Below are 12,254 nucleotides of genomic sequence, written 5' to 3'. Positions count from 1 at the left end.
CAACCATCATAAAATATTTTTTGGCCAGTGAGCTTCCAACTATAAGTGAAAATCTTATATATTTTATGTATTTTCTTTACTGGCAGTAGAGGTCCTGTTCAGGATTCAGTACCCAACTCTTTTAAGTCTATGATCCTCATTTTGTTCCTTATCAGTGACACTTCAGGGTGCCCCTCTACCCCCAACCTCAACATGCCGGCAAGCACTGTCCCTCTGAATAGTGCCAGGTAGACTGTAATTCCTCTCAGCTATTTGCCACCCTCTGGTTAAGATTTTTGGTAGTCACTGAGTACACCCACAAGGACAGAAAATCCTTAACCTGGAAAATCAATAAAGATAAAGCATTAGATACATAACAAAGGAAGAAAAACAAATAAAAGCCCAAGGTGTATAAAATGCAGTGGAAAGTCCCATCTGTCCCCATGATTACTAATTTGTAGTTTCCCTCTCCTGTTGTGGACAGGACAGTTCCCTTCTGCATGCAGAGGAACCACGTCCTTCACACTGCCGCTTCTCTTCCCTTGCAAGTTTCACAAAATACATTACGAGTACAACAAGCCCTGGTCATTGTGTATCAGCTTTTCCTGTTAGTCCTAGCTTCCAAGGTACAGCATCACTGTATCACAGTGTGCCTTTTTCTGGGCTGAGAGGCTTTTAATTGGCACAAATATATTTTATTAGAAGAGCAAAGGTAATAAAACTTGAATGTTCGTTTGGAGATAGTGAATAGTGGGAAGATTCAGTTTTCCATCCTAGAAGGAAGGAAAGAAAGAGGAGAAAGACATTGCTAAGGATAAATAAAGAAGAAAAGTAATCTTTCAAATTGCTGAAGCTTATACTTTTTTTTTTAAACTAAACTAGTTTCAGCATTTCTCTTTTTGTTGAGAAATATTTTATGATGAGAAGGTGGAAATGAACTTTATGTAAAATGATTACTTTCATTTAAAAATATTTTATTTATTGACCTCTGTATGGGGGTGCTGAATCACGGCCTGAACCTTTGGTTGATCACCTGAGGCGAGCAATGAGTCAGCCATGGGAGCACAGGTGAAGGCAATTCACCTGTGCTGCAGGAAGGGGTGGAGCCTGGCTGCACCTCTCCTAGACCCATTTAAGAGCCGACTGCCAGTGGGGAAGGATCTCTCTCTGGAGTTCTGCTCCATCAGGAGTTTACCTTGCGAGCCCAGGACAGGGTGAGTGATTTTCTCCTATTTCTCCAATATAGATTCTATTAGCCAAGCTCCTGGATATATATATCTATACCATCTGTATATCCATTGATTAAACAACCATCTGTATATCCATTGATTAAACAACCTCCTATTAAGTTCTTGTGCTACAAAATTAAGAGGAGATTCCAGGTTATGGACGACTGGGTTAATTTTCAGGTGACTGATACCATTCCTCCTTCAGAAGAAGGGGATATGAGTGCAGGGTTGAGAATGAAGTCAGGAGATCTGAACTTCACTTTTGATTTATCTTCTGACTTCTGTGATCTTGATAAATATTCCTATTTTGAATCATAGAATCATAGAATGGCTTAGCTTGGAAGTGACCTTAAAGCCCACCCAGTTCAAACCCCCTGCCATGGGCAGGGCTGCTACCCACCAGCTCAGGCTGCCCAGGGCCCCATCCAGCCTGGCCTTGTGTGCCTCTAGGGATGGGGCATCCACAGCTTCTCTGGGCAGCTGTGCCTGTGCCTCACCATGCTTTGACTAAAGAATATCTTCCTAACACTTAACCTAAATTTCCTCTCTTCTTTTAGTTTAAAGCCGTTACCCCTTTTTCCATCACTAGCACATCATGTAAAAAATTAATTCCCCTCCTGCTTATAAGCTCCCTTTAAGTCCTGGAAGGCTACAGTGAGCTTTCCCAGAGCCTTTCTTCGTAGGGGAGATGCTTCAGCCCTCTGATATCTTGGATATCTTTAATATCTTTGATATCTGATATCCTCCTCTGGACCTGCTCCAACAGCTCCACATCCTTCTTGTTCTGAGGGCTCCAGGCCTGGATGTGGCACTCTAAATGCAGCCTCATGAGGGCAGAGTAAAGGGGGACGATCACACCCCTCTGCCTGCTGGCTGCCCCTCTTTTATGACAAACAATTTGGCTTATTTTGGAGATTTTTACTTTGGGGATCCTACTTCATAGTCTGTAAGGAAAGTGATCTGAAAAGTAGTCTCATTAAATTAAAAAAGGAAAGAGAAAATATAACTTCTGATCAGCATTGAATTTACTCATACCTGTATTTGGCTACTTACGTCTGGCTATGCTAACAATATTCAGAGAGCATAATGGGAGACTTTTATGATATTGATGAAATACTTTGTGACTCATGTATGAAAAGCACTGTTTATTATATAGAGGCTGGAAATATGTTCTTGTCCACCTAGCTTTGCTCAGAAGATTATTTTTGCAGTCTGTGAAATCCAGTGCCATTTATTATCTTTGAATAAAAAGCTGTAGCTCTAGTTTTGTTTGTTTGTTTTTGACTGAGTAAAAGGCTTTTACTTTTTTTCCTAAAAAGCTAAAAGCTACCAGTATGGACAAAGACCTTCCTTTAGTATATATGAATGTATTTTACTTGAATGCATGGAAAAATAATTTTTGGTAATATGCAGTATGTCTGTGAGGCTAACTAAAGACTTTATGGCCTTTAGCGGGATCTGCTACGTGTTCTGTAAAATAATGTTCCTAGCAGACTGCAGTGGTATTTCATGCAGTTATTTTCAGCAGCTCTAGAGCAGAGGTAGCCCTCAGAGTCTTAGAGGAGGAATTCATTGTCTTTTTGTTCTCTTAAATATTTACAAGCAGCAAGTGTGTTTCACAGTAAGTGCTTGTTAAAGGGGGAAAAACAAACAGGTCATTTTAAGCTATTATGGTAAGAATCACCATGTTTTTATGGATATCATCTGCATCTCAAGTAGTTTTGCAAGTACCTCCTCCAAAAACTGTGTGAAATGAGAGGCCAGGAAGTTGCTGAGGTGAAAGAGAGGAATTAAGATAGAGTGGTTCAAGGATGAACTTTCCTCAACCTTACACACGTATAAACCTCATCATTAGAAGTTGAGAAGAGTTTATTTTTATAGATAGGCAGTGGATTTAAACATGAAAATGCAATGCTTCTGGTACTTTCGTAATGATTAGAATAGTAAGCCTTTGTTTGTTGCAATCAGTGTTTGCAACACTGCGAACTGTTGCTTGGTGAAGATTTTGGCAGAGTGGAAATGGGAAAGACTGTGCCTTTGGATCTGTTTCATTCTTTCCTGTTCCTGGGCCTCACTTTAAATAAGCATTAGTAGCGTGGCACATAGATTCAGGATTTAACTTGAACAATGTTAACTTTGAACTTGAGCTGTGTTGTTTCAGAGTCTCTGAGCTAACGATATCGCTTTCTCACCGAGCTGGAGTGGGGCTGGTCAGTGAGGTGGGTTTCCCCCAGCTGACATTTGGTCCTCACATTTGTAAAGGTCTGGTGATAGACTGAGAAAAATGAGATTGCTTGTACGGAAAAGGCTTGGTTCCTTGCTAACCATTCCTAGTAACCCACTTCCAGTTTGTAAAAATACAAAAACTGAAACACTGGTAAACTGCATTTGCTCCATTTGATGTAGTATGTACTTTGCGTTGTGATATCAAGTTGCATTTTGGTAGCTCATTAATGCTTGAACATTAGAGAGCCTTAGCTTGTACACACTTCCGTCTGAAAACTTGATTTCTGTCTGGAAGTGATGATTAGATAATATCAGGGATACATTTCCAATTAGTCATATTGAGATTTTTGGAAAAAAAAAAAGAAGTATACCACTATGTAGTCTAGCAGGGAGGCTTTCTTAAAATTTTGTGTTACTGAAAAGCCATTAACCTGTGAAAGAAAATCTGCATAGACTGGATTAGTTTATCTAGGACTTTATCTAGATTAGACACAGTTGCTGTAGCTTAGGTGCTGTCCCTCACAAAATGATCTTTTTTCTCTATATCAAAATGATCTTTCTGCTTGAATGAATTTCTTTATGCCTGTTAGAGAGGGGTAGTAGTGGGATCCTTTGGGTTCCCCAGTAAATATTTCTGTAAAACCTATAAAGGTGTTTAAAGAATTTCCATGTATAGCAGTGTTTACACAGAATCACAGAACTGTAGGGGGTTGGAAGGGGAGCCCCTGCTAAACAAGCTTCCCTGCAGTAGTTTGCAGTAGGTGTTATACGTGAGTGAGTAACGAACAGGACCACAAGTTACAAGAAGAACCTTAAAAGCAGAGGAAGAACAAGTAGTGAAAGGGCTTTAGTGTTCCAAGACAGTTCACATCTACGAAATAGTACTGTATGGTGCATGTATTGGTGAGATAGGAGAAGTGAGGTGAGTATATACAGTCGAAGTTGGGAGGATCAAATCAAAAATACAGTGTCTGTGATGCTGTAGGAATTTTCTGCAGCATTGCCTAGGAAACACAAAGTTACAGTCAGCAGCCCACACGTCTCAGTGCTCTCAGTAACTTTGCATCTCGGGGAAAGCCCCTGGGACCATTCAGAGCAGGAGTGTGTGTTTGACATGTCACATGGTCTCAGTCCTCAGAACAAGGCTTTTACACAGAAATACTTTCGTAAGCACGGCAGGCCTGTGACGCCCTTGTTTTGATGTTGTGCTGCTTCCTCAGCAGTCAAAATCAGGCTTCTGAACCTCTCTTCCTGTCTCCTCTGGGCCGGCTACACCAAGTGGCTGCTGACCAGAGTTAGGGTTTTGCTTTAGATTGCATCTGTTGATACTCAATGTGGGATGTTAAGATAACTACTTTGTTACTAATCCCAAGAATTACAGGCTGACTTTCATTTTTATACCCTTCCTCTGTGTGTTTTCTTGAAGAGCAGATGCAACGACTGATTCTCTAGATTTCTATATTGATCAGACATATCAATTCCTTGTATGGGAGTCCACAGATGAAAATGACCTTTGGTAATGCTGCTGTGCAGTGCAAGCCTACTGACTGTTTCTCAGTATCATTCAGGATGACTTCCAACCTATATCATGTTTCCACAGCACTCATTTTTCAGCAGTATATGTATCAGATGCTATGTGGTTTGAACTGTTTTAGGGTTAACCTCTTCTGAAAGAGAAGGAATTTAAGATATAGGTTTACATTTCTCATCTACAAAGGATTAGGTAAGACTGAAGGGTAGACTGCTTTGATTATCCCCAGTTTTTAAATGCTGAGTTAGAGTGATCATAAGTAGAGAAGAGAGTCTTTTAATTACTGTTTGTAGAACACATTCTACACCTTTTAGATTTCTTTGCCGTTCTTCTCACTTAAAATGGAATAAACGACTCACTTTCCATGCAGGTGCCATTGATTTTTCAGGCTGCCCTGATAGTCCCATTGAGTCAGTTAGTCCCTAGTCCTGGAACTTGCTTTCTGAAGTTCTGAGAGCTGCACTGCCTATGCATCCTCTTGCTGTTGGCTTTAAATGCCAAACTGACAAAGTTTTTCCTGGATAAGTTAAGAAATTTGGAAGTCCACAAGGCATTCCATAGTCCTCAGTCACTGGTGACCTTCTCCCCTAGAAAGCAGCAAGATGCTGTAGCTGCAAGGTGTCAGCACTGTGCTGAATGCTGTGGAGTGAATGTGCTGAAACTGATGTTTTGTGTTAGCTCTTTGGGAGAAATATTTATAAAGAAGGTGTCTAAGTATCCAGCATTAACGAGAGAAATTAATTCTGCTTTTCTGCTTGTCTCCTTAGGTCTCCAAAAGGTGGCATCCATAGCGAAGGATATATTTTGGAGGTAGAGTGCTGCTCCTCTGTAAACCAACTTTCAGACAAGAAGGAGATACCTGATTTTATTAAGAAAGTGAGTAAAAAAAAAAAAACTTAAAAACCGAAACACAATATGCCTTGTGCTATAGTTACTACTACTTGTTGTGTCAGTCTGACAATAGGAGTGTACTTACTTTTGTGCAGTTGAAGCACTTCAACGGAATTTGGTGGTGTTTTGTAATTTTAAGTACCTGAAGGGCAGTTATACTTAAGAAATGTATTATTGATCACACTATTACGAAAAAATGATTTGTAGTATCACAGAAATGTGACCTGTCACAGATGATACCAACTAAGTTACATTGTAGAAAAGTCCTGTGATGACATAAACATTTTAAATTGAAAGAGTATCATCATTTGCATTTTAGTGTCAAAATATTTGGTAGTACTATAGCTAGAAGTCCTATTAACTCCTAGAATCCCCTAGATTACTTAAGGCTTTTTTAGTATCATAATGTTTGCAGCTAGAGATGGTACTTGTAAACTAAAGCCCTTTGTCACTCTCAATTGTACTGCTTTCAATAAACTTCCATATACTGAAAAATTGAAAATAACGCTTAAATTCCTAATTTGTTTCCTTCTTTTAAAATTACTTCTGATGATTGAATATTCTACTAGACTGGAAATTAGCAGGCTTTGTCCATTTTCATGAAGACAGATTTGCTGTGCGTGGTTCAGATTTTGCAGCATCTGTTGTGTCCTATTACATGTTATAAAAACTAGCAGTAAATACTATGTTGACATAGCCACCTGGTGTAAGAATAGAGTGAGTAGGCGTATTCCCTCTTAGCTTTAATCCATTTTGCAGTGATAATAGTGAAGATTTTATAAAATAGACTTCAGCACAGGCTGTGTGAGTTCAGAAAGGGACTCAGCTTGACAGACTACAGTCATGTTCAGTCTCTCCTTTTTACTGTGAATAGTAAAAACTGATTTTAAAATAATGCTTGTATGACTATCTGATCATCATCATACTTACAGATTTTGATGTCAGAGCAAACTGAAGTTTTCTGAGCGTTTTCTGCTTTTCAAAAGTTTGATTTCAAATCTTATTTGCAGAGTTTATTACATTATTGCATCTACGGTTAGGTAAAACTGGTGTAATTCTTATGTATTGGTTTCAAAATGTTTGATTTTACTCTTCAGTTCTTTAAGTCCAAGTATCTGTCGCAGCTGGTAGCAAAATTTTATGTCGTTCCAACTGAAAAATCTTTGCATTTGAGTCTTCAGAAAGAGCTTGGCTAACGTCAAAACAAGATGACAACCCAGGAGTCGGCTTATTTCCATAAATATTCAGTTCTGAGTCTTTAAAATGCTCTTGTAGACGGGGAAATGTTTCTGTTGGTAGAAGCCATTTGATTATGGGATTATAAAGATGCCTTTTTGAGGTATAATCATTTAAATTTTAATATCTGAAATGTATACTTACTGTTTCTCTGTAGACTGAGTATGTCGCTCATCCTCAGATGTTATTTGATGTAGAGGAATTTGAAGCTCTTTGAAGTTGTTGCTGTCAGATGTGTGCTGTGTCCGTGTCTATATCTGATTAAACACATTATGAAGGCCTCAACACTTTTTTGTAAATATAACTCAGGAAACAGGACTTGTTTGGGAGTAGGAATTAATTGTCTTATTAACTAATTTGTCTGAGCAACAAAAACATCCCTTGCTCTTAAGGGCAAATAAAACAGATGCTTACAAACAAAATAAGTGAAAAATAAAGGAAGTTCTTCAAAAAAAGTGGGAACAAAAAGCTATTAGAGCAATTGCTTGCTTTAAAAAAAGAACAGCTATATAATTCTATAATTCTTCTCAAACTGGAATGAGTGGAATAGAGTTGAAGTTAATAGCGTGTTATAATTGAGTAGTCAAACCTTGATCACAGAGCTTTTTGTAAGAAGAGCTTTTAGCACAGGTTTGCAATCATGTACAGCATTGCAAATTACTGTATTTTAAGACGATACCAATAATACCCATATCTTCAAAAATTTCTCCAACTATGAATTTACTAGAAAAAATTACTTTGAGAAAAATAATTTTATTATGCACTACTGAGCATGTATCATTTACATGGTAATATGGATAATTTTAATAACTTCTTCTCTCAATTCATCTTCTGTTGCATTGGAAATGCTGTATTGAATAATACCTGTTTGTTCCTAGCAAACACAAAATTTTGCAATGGAATACAGCATAGGTAATAACTTCTTTTTTCTTCTGTAACTCTTATAAATGTAGAAGAATAATAAAGTTACTATAAGAAAGAAGAAACAATGAAGTTACTTAAGCTATAGAATGCTTTTAGCTCATTGAAACTATGTGCCTTGGTACTATGCTGATTATAAGACATTTCAGAAATGCCAAAGAAGGCTCTCCAGTCAAGTCTGTGTGCTGCTGCTGAGAACTTTCTGCACTCTGTCTCCAAATTCTCCACTCCCTTCTATAAATTTCTGCCAGTGCTATGGCTTCTGACTGCGCTAAGAGCCATGAAAGAGAGAACACAGTTAAGTAATGAGGACATAAATTAGCATGGGATACACTCTTCCTGTATCTTAAAAACATGTTTCTAACGCCACGTCTTATTTATTCCTTCTTATCAATGTGGATCTAGGTTAGGAAGTGACATGCAGCTCACCGTATCCTAAAGAGCTCAAAAACTCTCATGGTGTGTTTGTCATGTAATTCTGGACAATGGAAGAAATAACTGAACTGCTGTATATTACTGCTCGTTGATATCAGCTCTCTTATCTTTTGCTCTCAGGAAAACGAGAGATTAAAGATATGCTCATCTGCTTTTTAATGAGAAAAGCTAAACTTCTGAACTTCAGGTCTCTATGGCTCAGATCATTCAGAAGCTGCTGCAAGTCAGAAATGGTACTAAGATACCATATTTTGTAGTACTTTGACTGTTGTCTCATGTAAAATAGAAGTAGCCTTTAATTACCTTCTTAGTTGCTCTCTATTTCTGTGTATTCTGTTACAATTTTTTAAAATCTGATGATGTTTCTCCTGTATCTGCTGAGATGTAAAGGAGAAAGAAGCTGTAAAGGAGAAAGAAGCTGGGTTGACATCCCAAGGAAAGAGTGATTTTGTGTATGTTGTCACAAAAATGAATGCCAAATGCGTTTCTCATGACCTTTGTTTTTCACATCAATCTTGAGCTAGAAGAACTGTGACACACAGGACTTTGCTCCTACTGCCACATCCTTGCAGTGTTGATGAAAGGTTAGGAAATGGAAGAGCTTCTCTACTATTTCTTCCTAATTTTGGCTTCTAAAATTTTCGAAAGCACATCTTTGTATCCTCGGCTGCCTGGTTAATTACGTCCTGTGAAAAGGAAATGCTGTTTGTTTAACTATTTCAGTTTGACCTCATTGGAGAGTTCATATTCCTTTTCCCTGTAGACTCAGTATCCTTTCTTAGGGAAGTATGATGAGCATGGAGAAGCATGGTTTAAGAATGCTGTATCTCAATTGAAATCCAAATGCAGGCATCTTCCCTATGTGTTTTTGACTAGAGAACAACCCCTTTCTGTGCTGATCTGTCCTTACTTGACACAACTTAGAAACAAGGCCTATTTCTTCCAACAAACCTAAGGCCACACAGATGAGTAATTGGTTTTGTGTGTCTACATAGTAGTAAAACAATTTAGCTTTGGGTCATTGAAACTCCCATGTAGTGCTAATCTTCTGAGTGTATTGTATCGGACTGTATTTGTCAGATCTGATCACTGCTGTTCACTGCATTCAGTCTCATTTAGTAGCATGGAGCTGCCACTACACCACTTTCCTAAGTGGTTGTCAGAGCATCTTCCGTACTCCAAAGTACCCTAGAAATTATTGGGAGCCCTGCAGCTGTAATGGCTTTTCCAGTAAGTTTGTTGACATGTATTTTCTAGAGACATGTATTTTCCAGTAATAGCTGGGCCAAGGAATCTGATGGTACTTCAGTTGTTAAGTGGGACTTCAGGAAGAAATACGCCAACAAAATGCGTTGCAAAGAAACTGCCACCCATTTAATTTTTCTGAAATTCGACATCTGAAACAGTCATCACCAGTCCTTGTACAAAAGCAGGTTGCCTCTAATTAATGGTGAGTAGAAGGTTGGACTGCATTGGAAGGATCTTTCACTTTACATATTTTCATAGGAAATTGCAGACTTTTGTACTCTCATTTTTCTTGCAATACTGTTATAAACACACAAATAACTGTACTTTTATATATATATATATATACACACATATATGTATTGCTGGTCAAAGAGAGGTTTGTTCTTCAGCATCTTTTAAGTTGCTAGATAATAACAGTGTTGAGTTATTTAAAAGACAGCTGTTTCAGCTATAATACAATACCAAGATGCCTGTGAATTCTCAAGAGCTTTTAAAATCTTTTCAGTAGATGTTCCCAGTCATGGGAGTGATTTAGCCCAGATTTTACTGTCCACTTATTTCCTGTGTTTACTCACATCAGAATGAACATTTGTCATACATAGTCAAAACAAGGCACGTATCCATACAGTGTGTGCAAGTGGTGGTAAATGATTTTGAACTCTTAACTTGGAGTTTTAAAAATATCTTGAGCATCTAGCTAGATTGAGGTATGGAAAATGAGAAGTGTCACAGAACAAAATTGTCCAGAATATTACATATTTATATATTTACAGGTGTTTGTGTGCTTGTAACAGTATGGCAAGCAAAATGAGAATACAAAAATTACAAATCTTAGAATTTTTTGGGCTTATCTTTATAATTATGAAGAAGAATACTGGTTTCGTGTGTTTCTCACGTTTTTATCTCTATTTCTGATTCTTCATCTCTTAATCTCTGCATTCTGAGAAGGAACAAAGCTTGTGTGTTCTGAGGAGCACTGGGCTGTTAGCAGACTTCTTGTCTGTGTTGCTGTCTTACAAGGATCTTTTCTCTGAAGTCTGCAATTGCTTTGTTAAGTCCAGGGTTTGTTAGATGGCTGTTGTATTCCTCAGCATTACTCGTTACTGTAAATATATATTAGCTGACCTGTTCCAAAATTTCCTGCAGGAGATACAGTCAGAATAGGTGGCAGTAGAAGATAGAAAGGGAAAAATATTGAATCTTTAATATTGCTCATAGGGTAGTTCTTCAGATGAACAAGCAGTTCAAATATACTTCTATGGCTAGAGAATAGCTCCTCTGGAGTGCTGTTTATTACCTAGGATTACTTATCTACATTTGATCTCAATCTCTTTTTTTAAATCAGTTCCATCCTTAAAACAAACCAAAAAATCCCACCCCAAAACCTTCATTCTCAAAAAAAAAAAAACAATACAGCAATTATTTCTTTGGCACTGTGTAATGAAAAACATCTTGGTGCACTTTCTTCATTTTTTGTTTTTTTTTCAGTACAAACAGAGCCCCTATTTAATTTTTAAGTATTTGGATCTTAAATACAGCTACGAAGCAGCTAACATTGGTGGTTCAGTTATTTGTGATCTGCTGTGATAATATTTATTAAAGTGCATTTTGTTAACATTTTGTAAGTGTATATATAAAAAGAAATGGTAAAAAATAGCACATTCTGTATTTTAAACAGCCTGGTGTGAAGGGAAACATCTGTTCCTGGTTAAGCTTCTTTCAACTTCTGTTCTTTTGACAAAGCCATGCAAGAGTGTTGTTGATATGTATCTTCCATGAACATTGCAAAACTATTTTCAGGACTCTCCCAGGAGCGTGGTTGTGCTTTTGTAATCCCTTGTCCCCAGCAGATTTTAGAGCTGTCCCCTTGACCAAGACAGAAATAGATGTTGTAAAGTATGTATGTATTAATGTTTTTAACGATCCCACTTCTGTCTGGTGGGAAAATAACTTTAAAATAATAAACATGATAATATTTTATACTGTGCTAAAATAAAATATGGGCGAATTGTTCAAATTGTAATTTTGGCTACAAGTAACAGATGGTTTGATGAAACTATGTGGTTTAAAAGAAACACTCTTTGGTTTATATAAGGATAAAAGAAAGCGTTCCCTGCACATTAAATGTGAAGTCCTTAAGTTTCAGAGTGAATTCTTCATATTTAAAACCTGAATGTTTAAAGTCCTGAACCCTTTGATTGTTTTTTGCTGAGAGAAGAGATACCCTAAACCAGCATTGCTGCAAATTGGTTACAATTAAGTGAAAGGAATGTCTTCTGGTGTTCTACAAGCATTCATCCAAATGCTAAAATGATTGATAGATGCAAAGCCCAGCCATCCATCTCTGTAGATCTTTGTTTTTTCCCTTGCTTATGTTCAACCACTGGTTATTGAGTTTCTCTTGGAAGATTCAGATGCAAGTCTTGGTCTCCATTTTGAAACTGTGTTTGGAAAATGGCAGTTGTCTAGATTAAGATTTTGAGACACTGTTTTTACGGACACTTTTTTTTGTAGTGTATATCAAGCATTTGGGCTGAATGAACTTAGATGGCTGTTCT

The 12,254-nt window shown here is 37.6% G+C and overlaps 1 protein-coding gene across 2 annotated transcripts in view; it reads left to right on the top strand.

Moving 5' to 3' along the window:
• RFTN1 (raftlin, lipid raft linker 1) overlaps positions 1 to 12,254 on the top strand; it is a 95,998-nt gene that overhangs the window by 46,225 nt on the left and 37,519 nt on the right. For both annotated transcript variants that reach the window (XM_085226298.1, XM_085226299.1), the window contains exon 4: positions 5,733 to 5,841. In XM_085226298.1, coding sequence (XP_085082424.1) covers positions 5,733 to 5,841 — 109 coding nt within the window. The remainder of the gene's footprint in view (positions 1 to 5,732; positions 5,842 to 12,254) is intronic.

Source organism: Meleagris gallopavo, chromosome 6, assembly GCF_905368555.1.
Source record: "Meleagris gallopavo chromosome 6, MGAL_WU_HG_1.1, whole genome shotgun sequence".
Taxonomy (NCBI): Eukaryota; Metazoa; Chordata; class Aves; order Galliformes; family Phasianidae; genus Meleagris; species Meleagris gallopavo.
This window is presented reverse-complemented; position numbering and strand designations above follow the sequence as displayed.